The sequence below is a fragment of the Channa argus genome, chromosome 5, assembly GCF_033026475.1.
Source record: "Channa argus isolate prfri chromosome 5, Channa argus male v1.0, whole genome shotgun sequence".
NCBI classification, from domain to species: domain Eukaryota; kingdom Metazoa; phylum Chordata; class Actinopteri; order Anabantiformes; family Channidae; genus Channa; species Channa argus.
Genome location: NC_090201.1, coordinates 7,212,238 through 7,231,365, shown reverse-complemented (window position 1 = coordinate 7,231,365; position 19,128 = coordinate 7,212,238). Strand labels below are relative to the sequence as shown.

At 39.3% G+C, this 19,128-nt stretch overlaps 2 protein-coding genes across 17 annotated transcripts in view; one reads left to right on the top strand and one right to left on the bottom strand.

Moving 5' to 3' along the window:
• Positions 1-66: 66 nt before the first annotated feature.
• zmynd8 (zinc finger, MYND-type containing 8) lies at positions 67-12,864 on the bottom strand. 12 transcript variants are annotated; one of them, XM_067505923.1, is made up of 25 exons: positions 12,744-12,851; positions 12,323-12,390; positions 10,610-10,872; positions 10,251-10,410; positions 10,036-10,160; positions 8,505-8,562; positions 8,123-8,274; positions 6,461-6,682; positions 6,229-6,342; positions 5,716-5,781; positions 5,426-5,518; positions 5,266-5,353; positions 4,866-4,921; positions 4,671-4,748; positions 4,441-4,556; positions 3,847-4,346; positions 3,621-3,755; positions 3,353-3,508; positions 2,702-3,229; positions 2,086-2,604; positions 1,605-1,801; positions 1,441-1,521; positions 1,252-1,330; positions 905-1,144; positions 67-736 (listed from the first exon to the last, which is right to left on the bottom strand). In XM_067505923.1, the coding sequence occupies exons 5-25, from the start codon at positions 10,087-10,089 to the stop codon at positions 561-563; spliced, it is 3,708 nt and encodes a 1,235-aa protein (XP_067362024.1). In that variant the 5' UTR covers positions 10,090-10,160; positions 10,251-10,410; positions 10,610-10,872; positions 12,323-12,390; positions 12,744-12,851; the 3' UTR covers positions 67-560. The 12 variants fall into 12 exon arrangements, 11 of the variants coding, with proteins under 11 accessions (XP_067362024.1, XP_067362023.1, XP_067362029.1 ...); XM_067505922.1 differs by lacking the exon at positions 12,323-12,390 and having other exon boundaries at positions 12,744-12,864; XM_067505928.1 differs by lacking the exon at positions 12,323-12,390 and having other exon boundaries at positions 6,461-6,604; positions 12,744-12,864.
• A 4,934-nt stretch (positions 12,865-17,798) lies between these two features.
• LOC137127598 (nuclear receptor coactivator 3-like) overlaps positions 17,799-19,128 on the top strand; it is a 29,452-nt gene continuing 28,122 nt past the window's right edge. For 3 of the 5 annotated variants that reach the window (XM_067504767.1, XM_067504766.1, XM_067504763.1), the window contains exon 1: positions 17,799-17,931. The gene's annotated coding sequence lies outside the window, so the exon portion shown is untranslated. Of the gene's footprint in view, positions 17,932-18,053; positions 18,155-19,128 lie in introns of all 5 variants that reach the window. The other 2 variants (XM_067504764.1, XM_067504765.1) reach the window with 2 other exon arrangements.

Here is a 19,128-nt window from a genome sequence, read left to right as displayed (position 1 = left end):
AACATTTGAAACTATGATAACAGATTATATACGGTTTCATAACTAAACACACCATAGTGTAAACAGTTTGTTTAAAATGTTTGTATTAGGTTTTTTCTTTGCAGTATACAGCAGGCAACATTTGAATAACAAATAAATTAACACAGAATACAAAAGTAATTTACAGACATTTCTGTCAACAGTCCTCTATTCTAAAACTGCAGTGGTCCATTAATGTGGGTAAAGTCTGGCAGTCTTAACCGCTTAACGGTTGTGCATTATTATGTGGATGTTTAGTGACACTCAGGCATGCTCTTTAGATTTTTATACTGACAGCTCTCTATAGATTGCAGAGGAGTGTATGAATATGCAGTATACAATTTCAACTGCATTCTCAAGTGATTACTGTTTCCTGCCAGTGTCTAAATTTTAAATGTTTCAAAGACCAGTATGCGATCCCTGAAAGGCAACCCAAAACATAAATTATTTGGATTGCAACCACTTGAACACAACAATTTACATATACTTATTCTTGAAAAACACAATCTAAACATTTACATTTTCAAGTATGGTAAACTCAGTTATGACAACGTGACAGCAACATTATCCATACTCTTCTCTGTGTCACAGTCTTTGTCTGATGGTGCTGAGGCCATTGTGTCTCTGAGGGAGTTTTGGCCTCCACTTGTCTGCCCTGAACTTTTGTTTGGGTTGTCTGCTGTAGACTCAGCCTCTGGTTCTTGCTGTGGGGCTGTGGCTACAAACAAAACATTAGATATATGGAAATGTCATTAGTGAGGTGGCTGGTAGTTATGTAGGCAGCAAAAGACTGAAGACTTGCAGTCATTGCTAAAAACTGCCATAAAACAATAGTTCTTGTTTGTGTAAATGTCGTCAACATGTTAATTGTGGCACGTGAGGTTACCTGACTGAGTGCAGGACTTCATATGTTCTGGCCAGTGAGCTTGTTGACAGGGGTAATCGCAATAGCTGGTGTTCCAGCAACAGTAGAAGATGGCCTCTTTCCTGCAGTTGGCACACCACTGTTTCTTCTTTGTCTCATCCACTGCTTGCTGCTTTTCCAACTCCATCTGTTTTTTCACTTCAGTGACGAGCCTTTCCCTCTCCTGCTCCAGACTTTGCCTCATCTCTGCCATTGTCAATTCTAAATTGATGTATACACATATGTTCAAACAAAAGTAGAATACTGTACACTGTTTTGGCAAAAGTGGTCTACATATAAAACATTTTTCATATCCTCCAAGTTCTCACCAAGATTGTGCTTCATTTCTGACAACTCTTGTTGATGCAACCATTGTAACTTTTCTATTTCAATTCTAAGACGTCTTATCTGTAAGAAAAAGACATGAACATGTTTGGATAAGTAGGCAAAGAGTTGTATCCAGTCACTGTTATGGTCTGAGTAGTAAAAAGTCTCACAGGTCAAGAGTGAACTGGTACCTCTGCTATAGTATTCCCTGAAGCACTCTTAGAAAGGTCATTGTAGATCTCAGTCATGGTACCTTTGATTGCATCCATTATCTAAAAAACAAAAGATCATAATGTTATGTAAACTGACAAGACAGTGGAAACTGCAACTCAGAAAGCCAGAAAATTGTTCCTACTTTGTTAGTGTACTTGGCAATGTCTGCAGCCACATCCGCTGAGGCAGTGGGGATAGAAAGATCTGTTGCCACTGGTGAAGATGAAGCAACTGTGCCTAGACTTGATGCTGCTACGATTGCAACAGAGGCTGGAGTACTGGTCACCAGGGTGACAGCTGATGTGGATGTGCTGAGTGGAGTGTCTTTTTGTTGGACAGCTACAATTAAAAATATATTTATATTTAAATATATAATATATAAATATCAAAACATCATTATGGACAAACTGGTGAAACATTTTGCATGTAGGACGGTGGCTGCAGAGTCCAAATTGATAATACTCCAAATTATGGTTAATTTAGCACCTATGTTGTATACAGTGGACATCAAATGTGTACACATAGCATGTTTACATCTCATTATTATCTGGAAGGAATTTAGCTTTTACTGGCTAACACACTTGAATTCTGTTAATATTGTGATTAAAACCCATTTTATTCACCTTTGACAGCCTGTCTGGTTTGATAGCGTGTGCTTTGCGAAGACTGTTGTGCCGAAGATGAGGAAACAGCTGTTGAGACATTTCCAGTGGCCTGAGTCTGGGTCAGCACTTGAGCCTGGCCTTGCCTGGGTGACGATGCCTGAATTTGTGCCGTTGCCACAGGTTGCTGGTTCTGTTGCTGACGCTGTACTTTCTGCATGTGCCACTTCTGCGAGGATGTCTGGAACTTGGCAGTTGGATTCCACACCACCGCTCTCTGCACCACTGGCACTGTCTCTCTGGGCAGCAGAGGACGCTGTTTCTTCAAAGCTGGTGTGCTGGAGGCCGAGGAGGAGGAGGAAGATGGGGGCGTTGCTGTGGCAGTGGACACAGTTGCAAGGCTTATTGTTGCAGGAGAGGGAGTAGTAAAAGAAAGCATGGTGACAGGAATGGCCATAGGGGACTGCGTAGAAACACTCGAGGGTGTGGAAGGAGTTGTACTGTTTTGAGATGGGAGAGTCGAAGGGGTCAGGGATTTACCTACAAGAAAAAGTATCTACATTATGTTTATTACATTGAGTGTTTATTTTTTGAAGGATCATTAGACAAAATTAGATCTTCACAGAAAAACTCTCACCTTCAGTTTTACTAGCAGATGTATCTTTTACAGTAGTGTTGTCTTTTCTGCTTCTCTTCCTGTCCTTGCCTCCCAGTTCCTCTCCAAGGTCAATAACCAGCTCCCTCTCTGAGTCGGAGTCCTCCCCGGGCACAGGCTGCTTTGCTTCTTCTTTTACCTGGGCCCTCTCTCTGGGATTAGGTGATGCATGAGTTGCTTGGGTCTTCTCCACAGTTTCTGTTTCTGAATCAGTGCTTGTTTTGTCTGTTATCGGAGCATCTGATGCTAGCACAGTGGTTTCACCTGCTGCAGAATCAGATGCCACTCGTGTATCCACTTTACCACCTTGGTTGTTTGAAGGCTGGTCTTTGACTTTACTTTTGGCAGGGTCTTTTTGGTCTTCATCATTAGGCAATGTGTCCTGACCCTCTTTGCTCTTTGGCTCTTCATCACTGGCATATTCACTGTCACTTGAGTCAGATTTATCAGAGTCTTCTGAGTCACTGTGTTCCACACCTTTATACACATCCACAGAAATCTCATCGATACCTTCAAAGCAAAGGAAGGGGTAGGGTATTTCACTGCTATTTAAATTGCTTATAGATTCACACAATAGATATTACATCGTATTATAAGCAACATCTCCAAAATTTCATTTATTTGGCTACTGACCCAGCTGTGCCTTGCAGCTCTCAATGGTTTTGTCCAGGTTCAGCTGGAAACGGCTTTTGATCTGTCTTTTTGGGGAGGTCAGGACTGGTGTTGTTCCTTGCTTTTGCTGAACTGTTTCACTAAGCTCTTTTAAGTCCATTTCGGCTTTACTCCGATCTGGCAAAATACAACGTAAAGTAATTACAAACAACAATATGTGCACAAGACGAATAATTGCCTACATTTGCTTACATCAATGCACATGACACAATTAGCACAAAATATTAACCTAGATTGAGGTTCAGAATGCTTCCGGTCTGTGGAGTTTTCTCTTGCTTGGGGGTGCCAGGAGTCTGAGAGTGGAATGGTTTCGGGCTTTCCAGTGAAGCGCCTGCAGGACCAGGCCGAGGATGGGTTGGTGACGCTATTCAGGGAAATTTACTGAAAACATTAAATCTACTGCCATTTAATTTGGCACATATTAAAGCTATACTACAAAACATCTTCAGGCATACCTGTAGAGTCAGTGGGCTCCTCTCCTGTACTGTACTGGCTGTTTGGGGCTTTTGTCTGTGACTTCTCCACTGTCTCTTGTTCCCCATCTGAACCAGTATGAGCAGAAGAGTTTGTGCTCATTGGGGAGCGAGACATGTCACTGAGAGGGAGCCGCCGCCCAGCTGTGCTCCCTCCCACCCCACCTCCAGACACCATGCTCCTGGCCAATGGGATCTTTGGAGATGCAGTTATGTCAAAGCTCAGCTTGATCTTCTCCTGTTTCTCAGGTTTGACAGGAGTGGATGAGGGGTTGGAGGGATCCAGCAGCATCTGGAAATTGTTGTCAGGAGTGTAGGGTGTCCTGAAGGGGGCATAGTTAAACACTCTGAACTTCTTCCTCATGTTCTCAACATACACCTCCATCTCTTGCATGGCACTGTTGAAGATGCTTTTGGTCTTCTTCACAGAGAATGGAATTTCTTTGGACATGAGGTAGCAATTGTTTAAAGGAACCCATGCTCTGTAGGACAAAGATTTACAGCATAATTCTGTGTTACAATAAAGCTTACAATGTGCATTTGAGCCTGAAAATATTAACGAGGAATGGCTGATACCTGTCATGCTGGCCAAAGAAACGAGCATCCACCTGTCCATCTTTGTCCCGTAGAGCTTTAGCAGGCCAGAATGGAAATCCCTTCAATTTGGCCCAGACTAGAGGATGTGGGTTACTCTGCAGACATACAATAAAACACTGGATCTAAGTGGAAGTATTCCGGTGATTCATGTTTGCATGAGTAAACAATGGAATCATTAACAGAAACATCAGGTTACTCTACTTCCTTACACAAGGCTCACAAAACCAATTGTCTCTCTTTTGGCAAGCAGATAGGTAACACTCTGGGCAAACTTCAATCTCATTCATCTATAAAAAAGAATCAAAAGATTTATCAAAAGGTCATTTCATGTCTGCTGTCATCAATACACAAATACAACATTTAACTTGAATATAAAGATCTCATCTGACACAAAGCACACATACCTCATGTTCACAGATTTTTACTATTACTTTAGCTGTGGCGGTGAGTTTGTGATTGCCTGAAACAAGAACATAAATGTATGTTAATCAACATATACAGACTAAACAAGTTAATATAATTATAGTATTTCAGTGGAATTGTATTGAGATAATTGTGTTATCCAAAATAATCTGGGAAACCTATGATTACAAAATAAAAAAGTAATAACATACACCTTTGCATAGCAGTAATGTAATAACATACACTTATAATTTAATATCTGATTATAAAATACCACATTTAACATATCGATCTGAAACTACTGAAAATATAATCCTACTAAATTTACTATGTTGATTTGAGTAATATCACCCAGCTTTAAAAGATTACTCTTTCATACGATGCCCAAAATTCACAACATACCTCCATTGTATATGATACAGTTGTGCAAAATCCATTTAGCATCTGCCAGGAAGGCCTCTGTGCAGCCGTACATTTTCTTTTTGATATTCTGCAGTGCAGAAAAGATTGTCAAACTATTCAGCTTTTTAAAATATATTGTAATAGATGTGTAACAATTTACCTTCTCAAGTGTGCAAAGATCCATGGGATGAAAAATGTACTCTGCGTAATCTGGATGTTGTTCAAGGGAAACAGGTTTCTGGAAGGGTTCAGTCTATAAGTTGGTGTAGACAGAAAAGTGACTGAAGGTAAACAAACTCTCAGGCCAAACTACCAGGACAACCTTGCCCTCTACTGCACATTAACATGCTACCACCATGCTACTACTCTAAAAGCCGCTTCAAACAAAAGGAGGAAAACCAGTGGAGGAAGAAATCATGACGGGGTCTTGTTAGTGGTGTAATTGTTTACCCAATTAAAAGTCTTTCTCTGCGTGGAAGCTGCATGGGGGGAGCGAGATGACAAGCGGGGATGATCCTGAAAGAGAGTGAGAGGGGCAGCTGTATCCTCACCACCAGCTAGTATGTTTACCTTCATGATTTCCAGCCATGACAGGCCCATTATAGTACAATGACTGTTAGTTCTGTTATTTGAGACTATATGCACATGCAAATTATACTATATCATGTCAGACTGATATGTGGACAGGTAGTATTTTAGGGTACAGATCCTAACTGAATGGAGTACAATCACCAGAAAAAAGTGTGTCTTTTGTTTCATAAGCTATCTACAAATCAAGACTGACTCAAAAAGATGGCATGCCAATATGCAAATGATGAATATTCTCCATATACAGTAAGTAAAAAGAGAAATTAAAGTCAGGATAAAAAGAGCAATCTGTATTAAAGCTACCTGCCCCATTACTACTTTATCAGTATGAAAGCTTCTTGAAGTCCCTGGCAGGATAGAGGCCTGAATACTTACACCTGGTTGTTTCATCTTCTGAAGGGCAAACTTTAGTAGGTAAGACAGCTGGTCTATTGTAAGCATCATCATGGCTTTGCTCTGAGTCTCTATACACTCTGCAACTGTTATTTTCTGAAACACATTAAGAAGATAAGAGTTTAACATTTTGTTTATATACAATTACTGAATTGTTGATGACTCAGCATATGTTTTCAACACCTATACACGATACACATTCCAGGGTCAGTACCTCACACTCCGGACAGAACCAGTCGCCCTCGGGCTCGGCTGGCAGTTTGAGGCACTTGGCATGGTACACCCTGGGGCAGAGCTCACAGCAGAGCACCTGGCCCTCTCGGTGGCACAGCCAGCAGTAGAAGTCATTCCTGCCGTCCTGCGGTACAACATCAACAGGGTCTGTGGTGAGTGCTGGCTGCTTCACATAGTAAAAGGGACCATGTCTTAGTTCTGACTGGAATGCAGGCAAAAGAAACACAAAGTTGGGGAAGATTAGAAAGCCAAGCACAAATGCACAGTATCAACAAAATGTAGTGTGTTATGTGTTGATGGGTATGCCAGAAACCTTAAAAGTAACCATAAAAGTGACTCAAATTACATAACATACTAGATATTTACTGTAAGAAGTGTAATTTAGTTCTCGGATTTCATTCTTTCTTTTGCAAATCAATCTTTAAACAATATGCAGGATGGTAAATTAAAGCAAAAAGTCAAATTGTTTAGTAGCTGCTAATCATTTACAATGGTCAACCTAATGTGCCAAGTGTACAGCATTACCAATCATTTAACTACTTTGAATTTTTCAAAAATGTGCTTTAAGCCTAAAGCCAGCAATACATGCACATATAAAACAAAGATAAAAGTAAACAAATATAACCACTTGGTTTTAACAGACTGCAGAGAATTTTGCAAACACGGGGAAATAAAGATTATGTTTTAATTAGAGGTTCAGGGCAAATGTCTAACAGATAGTTTGAATTCTACAATGTGTATCAAAATGTTTCAAACAAGATTTGTATAATATATAATTATATAATAAAAACATTTATCATCATTCAAATGTCAAACAGTCATAATTTAGAACATTTTCTAAATAAACACCAACTACATTTTACCTTACATTAATTTATTTATTTAGTTGAACAAAGTTCCACCGCATTTGCCCCACTGGAGTTACTCAGAGGCAAAACATTAAATGTACTGGGCTACTTCCAGGTGTGGGCGTGACTAACTGTGAATAATGCATCGATCTGCAAAGAGCATTCATGCTTAGTAAACCTTCCCTAAATAAAAAAGGCCCTAAAATACTGACAGAATATGAATTACTGAATTACAAGTTCTTCCACAGAGCAAAAGATGTTCATAATGGTTGTGTCATCTAGTATTGTCTGAAACACTAAATCCTTTTTGCAAATGTTGAAAATGCTGTACATGAGGGATTTCCCTGTGACTTTCCTACGTGTTCTACACAACTTCCTGGGTAGTATTACATCACACTACCCTCGCTGAGTTTTAGCAAAAATTTACATTAAAACTTGCTTTACCCTGATTTAACCATTTCAAACAGCAAAGTCGGTGACTGTGACCATAAATGTAGCTACGGAAAGAATGCAAAAAAAAAGTAAAACTGATAATAACTACTTATTTAGAAAAGCTTAACTATTACTATAGTAACAAGGAATACAGAGGAGGGACTGTAGATATCTTGAAGTCCAGAGAAAATTTGGGGCAAACTCAACTTTATGCACATACAGCGAGAGCCAAACGGGACTGTCTTGATTCCAGCAGAAATTAAAGCAGAGACTGAGTTTGCTAGCTGACATCAATGAATATCCTTTAAAACAGAAAAACAGGTGAGAGCGATGGTCTTGGTTTTCTGAATCTTGATTTTTACCTGGTCTTTGCTACTGCTAACAGCACCTGGTTTCTTCTTCTTTTTCATGGGGCAGGGTGAGGTTTCAGCAGAGGAGTGACCATTAGACGAGTGAGAAGGACTGGGCATCCTTCGTTTTTGAGCCATCCGCTCTGTTGACCCACTGTCTGAACCTGTAAAGAATAGTAACATATTACACACTCACAGTGTCCGCAAAACAGGAAGAACACACCTAAGTAAGCACTCACACATTTAGGTAAAGCCAGTAAACATTGTGACACTATAAATCCAACCAATAACCAAAACAAAAGCATTTTACACATAACTGCAAATGTTCATATGCACAAAAAAAAGAATGTTTTTCTAACCTATCTAAAAACAAATTAGTATAGTATCTTCTTACCTTTGGAACGTGTTGAAATCTCCATTGCTTCAGTTCCAGTCCCTCTCGCTCTGAAACACTAATAAAGAGTATCATCAAAGGCTGCCCAGTGCAATGAAACCTATAGCCAAAGCCGTATCATATGCTAAAATTGGTTTGCTGTAATAATTAAGTTACAAAATGTACAGTATTTGAAAATATTCCTTTAAAAAAAGACATTTTAGAAGTACACTATAGACAAGGCATCCTAGATTCCAAGGGGTTTAAAATGTTGTTTAAAATGTCATTTCCTGTGGCAAAAAACAGCAATGTTTAAAAAGACACACAAACAATCACATTGGATTTAATATTAAACAATCTCATGCCTGTAGAGATTTTCTACATCATAGTTATTTCAACCTGACTTGCTTGAGATTCATGGAAACCTCAAGAAAGTTAGTTTTCCACTTTCAAGTCTAAGCTTTACATTCCTCTCATTCTATTTCAATGGTGTTGTTAGAGACACAAAATCCATTATTTTGCCAACAAAGATGCCACGTAGATTTATGATCCTCACCTGGAAGCATCATAAATAAAGTCATAATGAGACCCATCTTCAAATTACATTTCATGTGCTTTGCAAAAAAAAAATTAAATTAGTTATTATAATGATGTGAATGAATTTATTCATGTTGCTAAATTGTGTCTGTAAGTGGTACCGTTTTTCCACAACCATTTATTGAAAGAAATATGGCCTTTCAGACAGGACGGTAAAAAATGAAATACTGAAAGATATCCTAATTTTACCAGCAACATTTGCAGTTAACAAAAACATTTGTCCTTTACTCTTCTGTTATTGGGATTTAATTTCTAGAATTAAAATTAGATTTAAACAACTTTTTTTGCCAAAGAAAAGTATAGAAGTAACCCATTCTAACCACAGTAGAAGGCACAAGTAAAAAGCCTGAACAGATCACAAGATGGCGCCCATGTCCCCTAACAGTTAACAGGGTTTTAAGTAGTATAAAGTTCTTTGTATAAGACATACAGTACTGTACAGGTACTGTGTACTTGTAATAAAAAACATAACTTCTCCTAACTTTTAATACCCATTGTGACCTAAAACACTGACAATACAGCATTAAATTATATTACTATAAATTACACAAACCATACACCCAAATGCAGCAATTACAACTATTCTAAATATTAAAAAGATGTTTAACTTAATTAAAGAAAATCATTGACCATTACTGGAGCACCAGTGCCTCAATCTCTAAATATAAATAGCAGGCACCAGCTACAGTTCTAAAAATAGTAATCATGAAAACACAAAACGGTACAATCTACAGTATCTAAACCTTCTGACATCCAACAAGTGAAAAGCCTGTAAACAGAGCTGTTTTAATGTAACACCTTTAAAGTGATCCAATAATAGATAGCAAATCATAATAAACTGAATAATCACAGACAGTAATGTTGAGAAACACCTCCTTGAAATGCAAGCCACAGGGTGATCTGAACCTCCTTTTATTAAAAATCTTTCCAGCAGGTTTTTGTTTTTCAGTTCAACCTGATTCATATTGGATTGCAGGTGCCCTGTTGTCGATCCTGTTAATGTTGCCATTTTCTCTGACGCCACAGCAGATGCACTGGCCTCTCAGTTCACATGGCTTCAACTTTCTATTTCACTAACACCTGAAGAAAGGACAATTTCAATGTCTACAAAAATAGTCATTCACTATAAACAAAAAAATTGCATCCATATCTAATTTCTTGTTGACCCACCACCACACCCCTCCTCCTCCATCAATAAAGAAGGATGAAATGACAGACAGAAACACCGCTCATCTGCAGACACAGACAGGAGTGCAGTGAAATGGCTTTAATGGCCTCCTCATCTAGCCTGTCTGGACAGCCTCACAAGCTACCCCAGCAATGTCCTGTCCTGTCCAGACCCAGAAATACAGCAATGAGAGACAAAGACAGGGACAGTAAAAAAGTGAAAAAATGAATGCTACCCATCCAAACAAAAACATTTTTCCAAGAAGACCACATAACACACAATGCAACCTGCTGAAACATCCCTTTCCACACCCACCATTTCCAAAACATCCACACTTTAATGTAGGAAATCAACAGCATACCTTTCTCCTTACTCACATACAGATTCTTCAGCCTATTCTTTAATCTTTTTCAATTATTGAGAACGTTGGGGGATGAGGGAAAAGATGGGTCCAGGTTTCCCAGAAGGCCTTCTCTCCCTGCTGCTCTCTCCTGCAATTGTCAATCTTTAACCTCGACTGCAGGCCGCTGATTGGCTCAAGCACCACATGGAGATGCCTGATTGGGTGCTCTGCCTCGATGTGCCAAACAGGCTCTCTTCTCCCCGCTCTCCTCAGTCACAGTGCTGCAATGCAGAGTAGAGCTCCTTACTGTTGTTAAAAAACCTCCTGAAAACCAAGTCACTCACTGCCTTAAAACCCAATACAGACATGTGCTGGCCTTGTGCCTTTTAACAGACATGTAGGATGCAGCTCTACAGAATGGAGAGGGAGAGAATCTTATTTCCTCCCTCGCTGTGCTCTCAGTCAGTTTATGTGTAGGGCGTCCATTTTGAAGCCTCTCTCTCTCTCTCTCTCTCTCTGACCGCTGTGCGCACCGCACACACAGCACGTACACACGGCAGCAGTCAAATCTGCTGTAAGAGACCACATGCAGCTTATTATGTGCCCCAGCATGCTGATATGCAGCATGGGCCTTAATAGTGAACACAAAGACAGAACTGCAAATGTCACAGGCCTCCCTGACTATGTTTAAAGCTTAAACCTCTCCCTCCCTCCATCTTTCCCTGCAATTCTTTTTTAGCATGTACTGTCTCGAAATCAATATTTGCCTGGAGATTTGAAAGTGAGGAATAGTCTGTTGTTTGCATGTGTAAACAACTTAAATCAAGGCTATACATTTTCTTTTCTTTCTGTCTAAGCATCTCCTGTTTGACAAATATATACATTTCACTTAACTTAACTTACAATTAACACAAGTATCAAGTATCCTTCTTAATCGAAACAAAACAAGGCCAAAATTTCCGGGCTAAATATGTCCTCTGGACAGATCCAAGGTGGTCAGCCGTTGGACATTTTAGAGAAAGACAAGGATAATTTATTGTTTAGTAATTATTAATAATACCAAAACACATGTCTCACATTCCACCTAAAATATATGTTTAGGAAATAAAGTATTGATAAACTGGCAGAAATAGACACAATTATTAAACTGTCAATACCTGGACTGTATTTATCTAAGACATGCATGCAGAAAATCACCATCAACATGATTATATTTTAACAGATTTCCATCAAACCTCATTGACTTCAGACAGGTTGCCATGCCTCATAGATGAGATATGATTTCTTTTCAGAGGAAGTCCCTCCTTTCTTTTTCTCTACATATAAACACCCAGGGACAGAAAAAGGAAGCTGTCTAAAATGGCTGACACTCAGCAGCAAAGAACAGCACTAGGTCCTACACAAAATTAGACTGAGCCAATCTGCTCAGTCCTGTGATATCTAAGTTGCTACTGCATGTTTAGTCTCTGGGTAGTTGGTGTTTTAGAAACTGGTGAGCAGATTACAGGATTGGACAAATAAAAATGTGTGTTTATTCATATAGTAAAGGGGGAACTGCAGAGAAGTGAAATGTTTTCTTTAAATAAGAGGCTTAAATATTTGTCAAGAACATGGTTTCCTGTGGGTTTTTATAGTCAGGTTGGTCTAGCAAACAATTAACAACAGTGCCTTGCTGCCCTATTCTCATGTCAGTTTGAGGCCTAAATTAAACTTGCTGTGCTGTCAGTTTACCATCTGTTAATTCCTCTGGGGACTTTCCTCTTTCCCATCGTGCCTGGACTCCTCACAAGGCCTGCAATCTTGACAGCAATGGCAAGGAAAAGCCGTAAAACCTCTTGAAACTTTGATCTTCACAAAATAAGGCATGTTTTCAGTCACTATTCTATGAATATACAGGGACCTTTAACTTGACCTGTGGCCCCCTATCATATGTGTCCAGACAGCCATCCAGCTAGTAGAGGCAGTCTGTCCTACTGTATTATGCTATGCTCTCTTTCCAAGCCATACTCCTATGCTGTGTTGTGACAAAAACTAGTCCCCCTTCCCCAGTCTGTCAGACATGCGTGTATTATTACTCAGGCAGAGATCATACACAGTGGCTGGTGTTTTATCAATGTAGTAGTATATGTGAAAGAATGAAAATAAGGCTTACCTCTGTGGATGCATGGCTAAAAACTCTTTATGACATGTCAATGCTTATTAAAACATGGAGGACAGCCCTGTTAGCCCTCACCCTGTTCAGAGCATAACCACGGCTCTCCAAGCTGTCCAACTCACTGTTCTCATATAAGGCACACTGAGACTGGCCATCTGTGCTGACAAAATGTAAGGCAGCTAGTGATTGGCTGGTGTATTTCCTGGCTGCTTGTCTTTTGTTCAGCACAGGCAAGCTGAAACACAGTATCTAGAGCAAGACAAACAAGGCCCGGATCAAGACAGTTAGAAGCTGTACAGCTATCAGCTACAAGGAAGACAACTTAAAGCTTTTGTTGTTTCATAAACTTGCTAAAGGGAAGGCTTTTGGCACAGCTAGGGCAGCCAGCATATAAAAACAGGCCTGAGGTTGCATCTATGAGGAAGTTCCAGACTTTAGTTCCAGATAGTGTTTATAATTTGTTTATTTAAAAAAAATGCCATATAAATAAAACACTCTGTTGCACTAAATTAAAAAAATCAAACCATTAAAATGTTAATGATAATTCTAAAACAGCAGACAGTCATATGATTTGCCTAAATACTAGCTTTTGAAATGGTGTAATTACATGTTTACAATGTGGTTCCAGATAAGCCAGACTTATACGGTTCAGGAAACTGACATTCCTTTTCTGATTTCTATTATCACCACGGAACCTAAATCAACAATATTTTCCCATGACTCCCATATACAATTTTATCTTAACACCATTAAAAAAATTTGGCATTTGAAAATGCATTTCTCGTCACTTCAGCAGGCAAATGTCAGCACAACATTTACAATATTGTCCTTTTTTATGACCTATCTACCTACAGTAACTATTGTAACTGGAAGCTTTTTGTTTAAAATTGCCTATTCAAAAACTGTCTCATTTTGACAGACTTAAAATTATCAGTTAACTGTTAATCTAAATCCTTTCATCTCCTCTCCTGTGGAACCAGCTCCCAGTTCAGATTCTGGAACACCCTCTCTACTTTTAGGTCTAGGCTTAAAACCTCTTTGATAAAGCTTTTAGTTAGTTATAGTCATGCTACTATAGGCGTAGACTGCTGGGGGGCCCACCCCCCAAAGCACTGAGCTCCTTTCCTCCTCTTGTACCTCTCTTCTCTCATCTCAACTCACAATTGTCACCACTGTGTGTCATTAACTTTGTGTGCTCTTTCTCCTGTAGTTGTCTTTCTCCTTCTCTGTCCCCTTCTCTCTGTCCCTTTCTGCAGGTGTCCCCGGCTTTGGAGCGGTGTGTTTTCCAGCTCACACCTACTCGTTCCACCAACCTGTCCAATGTCTTGTTGCTTTTTGTTGCTCATTTCTTTTCTCTCTCCACTTCCCACTAACCCCAAACGGTCAAGACAGATGGCTGCCCACCCTGAGCCTGGTTCTGCTAGAGGTTTGTTCCATTAAAGGGAGTTTTTCCTCTCCACTCTTGCCTAGGTCTTGCTCAAGGGGGAATTGTTGGGTTTTCTCTATACATCTTTATATAACTTTGTTGTGAATTGGTGCTATAAAAATAAAGTTGAATTGAATTAACTGGTGAAATAGTGGACAGTAGAGCCACCTACCACACATGCAACTTTAGAGAATCAAGGGGTGGTGCCACAGTGGTACAGCATTGGGTTGGTATGCAGAAGGACGTGGGATCAAATCCCACCCCACCAGGTGTGGCCCGCCAATGCACCAATGGCCACCTTGGGGGGGGAATGCTTCTCTGTAAGTAAAAGATTATATACCAGAATGGATTGTTTATTTTAACTGATGGTTGATGGTGATAATGTTAACTGTATGCTGCTTCTAGTAATTTATAAGACTTTGGTGCTGAACAGCATGTGCCTGTATGGTTTGGCTGATCAAGGCCTCTCATTTAACAGGAAGAAAGACAGCAGTGACCTCTTGTGGGAAAATTACATAACAGTGCTCTACACTTTGTCCACTACCCTTACTCACATCAGCAATCACCACATAAATCTAAAAAAAAAAATCAAGAAACCCATTTGACAAAAGTTTTGTTGCTATTAAAAAGGATGTGACACACAGAAGTATTGGTCATTCTGAGTAGCTGTTATGTATTAACTCACAAGGAACAACATGAAGTAGAACTTATGTCCTGAATGTTATAACTCATCATCTACCTATGTGTATGTTCCTTGTCACCTTCGATTCCTCATCATGTACAGTCAATAGTAGGCTAATCATATTTTGCAACATCAGTAAACCTATGTTAGAATACTACATGCCGTAAGTTTAGGTGAGCGTCACTTTGTACATGCAACCACAGATTTATTTAACTTTACGTCCTTTAGTAGTTACAAAGCTATGTACGTACTACAATATGTCAACAAGATGCAATGAATGTCTTAAATCTGAATTTCAAACAGCTCCCCTCTTTTAGAGAGAGCCTTAACATCAGACACCACCAAGTGACAAAATGTGCCTCTGTCTCTGGACGTTGAACCTTGTTTTTGTGCACCAGCTTTTACCAACAATTACTTAGTGTAGGTCAAATGAAGATGCTAGCAAACTGAACAAAATATATAAAATGTGCACTATCAATTCTACTACTATGACTTTTTCCAGGAGAACTAAATCTGGAAACGGTATGTGACCAGCCAGATTTTCAGATAGTAAACCGGTTTAATTTTTAGCACTATATAGTCGTCGTAATGCTAGTAGCTAAGGTTAGCAAAGCTAAAGTTATACATTTCTGGGTTAGTTAGCTAAGCTTAGCCAAGTTATTTCTACTGCTTAACATTGACTAGGAAGCAGACATAAACTAAATATCTGTGTACGAAAACTTTAACCCTGGTACACTGAGAATAACTTTTGCAACTCTAGGCTATTTTGAAATCAAATTTTACTTGGCACCGTGACGTACCGTGATGTGCTTACACCAATTCAGGCAGCAGACACCTTTCACAGGTGGTTGACTGGTAACGTAACAACCCCTGCAGTCCCCAAGATGGCGCCCTAGTAAGACTTTCCTGGTTCAAATAATAAGCGCGTGTGCGTGCGTGCGTGTCTTTGGACGTGCATTCTAGTTGTCAAGTAAATGTTACGGGTAGTGTGTTTAATTGTTTCGCTATTCTCCTTTTAAAGGCTTGATCTGATTTATTACTGACAGGAGTCTTAACCCTGAAAGGAGTTATGTAATAATACCAGCTGTTTGAGATCTATCAGATGGGACCACTGATTAACTCACGTTAACCTTATACTGGCTTGCACTTAACAAATTAAGTGACATGGACTGCAGGCTACAGAAAAAACGTATAAATGGATTTATAAAATATGCAACTTTGCTAACCCTGACAGTGATTAATATCCATGTGCCTTTTTAGCTAGTTAGAAATTAAAGTTCACAAAGTCTATCTAACTTATAAATACTGTTTGTTTGCTCGCATTTTTGCTGTATTGCATCTTCGTAGACCTGCAAATTTGCGGGATGAAAATTGATCTGAAGCACAGAAAGGCATCTATCATCTGTTTGCAGGTAAACCCATCTGAATGCATTCATGATTATGAGGCCATCTCCTGTATTTTCAAACTGTTATCTCCTGTCCTTTACAAAGTAGTGAGGGGGAGGGGATGTCTCACATTCACTGAGGGGGAGGTCAGCTTGCCATGTTTTGTGGGGGAAGGGGTACAAACAGAGGGCCACGGGGCCCCTTTTTGGGTCTTTATGGAATGTAATTGAAGCTCTCTCACACAGGCTGATATACAAACAGACCAAAAAACACACACAAGGCAAATACACAAGGCTTCTCCCCTTTGGTTTTTCATTATGTAATCAATCATCAAAAACATAACATTAGCAAAAAAAAAAAAAAACAACTTAAATTTGAATTGATCTATTTGCAGTCATGCTTTGTATCAGTTTTCATGATAAACATATGAATGCCATAATACCCTTTTTGTAAGTTGTGTAACACTTTAGGGAATTATCTAATATAAGTAGATATTGTCTTCCCAAGAGCGAAGTTAGAGTACATTTTGTGAATGGGTCCCATAAAGGTTAACTGCACCAGTGGTAATGAACTTCACTTCTTTCTCAGCAAATATATTTAAACCAAAAAACTATAAGGATGTTTGCATTCTGCATACACACACTTTCATTTTTTCATGTATAAGTATGTTGATTGTATACAGATTTTTGTTAAGACACAAAAGAGCAAGTAGCTGGAGCTAAGTACCTGTTATTTAACACAGCCTCTTCAACCCCCTCACCACCCTCCTGCTGGTTTCCCTCCATCTTTGGCCCTCATTCCCTCTGTAGTAGTAAAAATTTAAAACTAGTGTGCCTGAGAGATCACCATGGAGACCATTTCCTCCATCCTCTGTGGCTATTCCAGGCCATAATGGTTCTACGCTTTCCAAAGAAAATAGTGGACCCAGTATCTGTTAGGTACAGTATCAGGCTTCACATGTCTCACATGAGAGCAATTACTTTGTAACAGACAGAAGTGTAAGCTAATACAGGGTCAAGTGTGTGCAGTTTATGAGGTTTATGATTTAAAAACACACAAACCATCATTGTAAATGAATATTTGGCAATAATATTTATCCCTACTTAGTTCAGTCCATATTTCTCAATGTTGTCAAATTGCCTAGACATGTGTAATGTCCCAGAGAAACTCCTTATTGGAAAAACTTTTTTTTATATTTTTTTATATTGCATAGTTAGAAAAAAAAGACAAGCTTCATTCGTGTGTACAAGTATGCAATGTATGCCATTATTAAATAGATAGCGAATGCACAAACACATTTTCTTTACTATTTGGGAAAAAATAATGTTGTAAAGTTATTTTAACAACTGAGGGATCCACTGGTTTTGATCATTCATTTGCATAAATCTGCTTTGCTGCCAGCCTATAAATACATCTTAAATCTCTCCTATAATTATATCAGTGAAGACTGCTCATATAACCTATGGGTATTGGTGTACGTGTAGTTCATTTGCAGAACGTGGCAAATCGTTTGATGTGGCTGGCAAAGGAAACCAACTACATTACCCAGAAGCCACGTCGCTCGGCTACAAGCTGGCTCCCTCTGCTCTGGGAGTGTTTCCCATTTAAACAAACACGGTCCTGCCGAAGATGGCGGAGAGTTTGTAAAGGCGTGAAAGAAACTGCTGTGCTCAATGAAAGCGCCGAGCGTGGTGAGTTGCCTAAATTTGGCTTATTATTCTGGTATAACAACGTATGGACCTGGGTTATTAGGTGATGTTTGAACGCGCAAATTTGTCACTGAGGCAGTTGGTGTTTCTCCGCTTCCGAGCAGGCTGTGGTTTTTAAGCTACCGTGATACAACGACCCACCGACACTGTGTGTTTCTCACGGAATGATTGTTGTGATGTTGGCGGCTCCTAAACTATAAATAAGGTAATAATACATATGATACGTGTCGTTATAATGTGTCATTATTATCGCTTAGGATTTTTGTTGGTGTTTCTATTACACGCTAGCTACAAAGTTTACGAGACACGGGCTCTCTGATTCGTTGAGATGCAGTAGCCTAGTTGTTAATACTCAAGACTGCTTATGTGGTGAGTGAACTGGTTTGTATTTCAGTGTTCATGTAAAACTTTGTAGCGCCACTTAGTTGTGTTCATGGTTCACAACACGGTTGAATAGGGTAATGTTTTTATTTTATTTTTTTATCAGATGATCTAACTTGCTTCACACTTTGGGTTTAGCAGATACTGCAGGAATCGACTGAGTCCACAGCTAACATAGGGTAACCTCGCAATAGTAACGTTGGTCTGTTGTAAGAAAAGCAAAATGGTTTATGTTTCTGTTGTCTAACTACATTATACCACGACTGTAATCAAGGGAAAACGCACTTAAAAACTCTGTAGAGGGGTCATACGTGTATTATGCATCGTATTGTGGTTTGTGTTTTCTTACCTTTAACGTTAATTGCACAAAAAGTGCAATGCAGATGGCAACAAACAGATTTAGCTCTAGTAAAAGCATTTAACACCACGACCTGCTGATTTTTAAGAAATATGTTTTCTTTTTTGTGATGAATACCAACCACCTTGTGTGTATTACTACATCACTGTCCCTCACTGGTAACACTTAGTAGTACAGCTCAGGGGTTTGAATACAGATCCATAATTGCAGTGGTTGTATAATGACCCATCAAACAATGCTAACATTTGTTGTCATTGCTGATAAATTATATGTAGGTGTGTGTGGAGGGAGCCAGACTGGCAGAGGGAAGTGGATGTGTTTCATTGAGTGTTGAGCACTCGGGTTCAGGTCTAGTCCAGGTTTACTTTCTCTCTGGTCCGCAAAGTGTATGCTGAGCACTCAGTTTTTGAGGTGGTTAAAGGACATTCTTGTACCATGTG

What these genes read in the sequence shown, in the direction of transcription:
- zmynd8 (XM_067505922.1), bottom strand. Translation starts at nt 10,089, where the DNA reads ATGGCAACATTAACAGGATCGACAACAGGGCACCTGCAATCCAATATG. An exon ending in ATTGGTTTTGTGAGCCTTGT is followed by an intron (nt 4,557 to 4,670) that starts GTAAGGAAGTAG and finishes GTATGTCTGCAG; the next exon opens with AGTAACCCACATCCTCTAGT. An exon ending in CAGGGAATACTATAGCAGAG is followed by an intron (nt 1,331 to 1,440) that starts GTACCAGTTCAC and finishes TTTTTCTTACAG; the next exon opens with ATAAGACGTCTTAGAATTGA.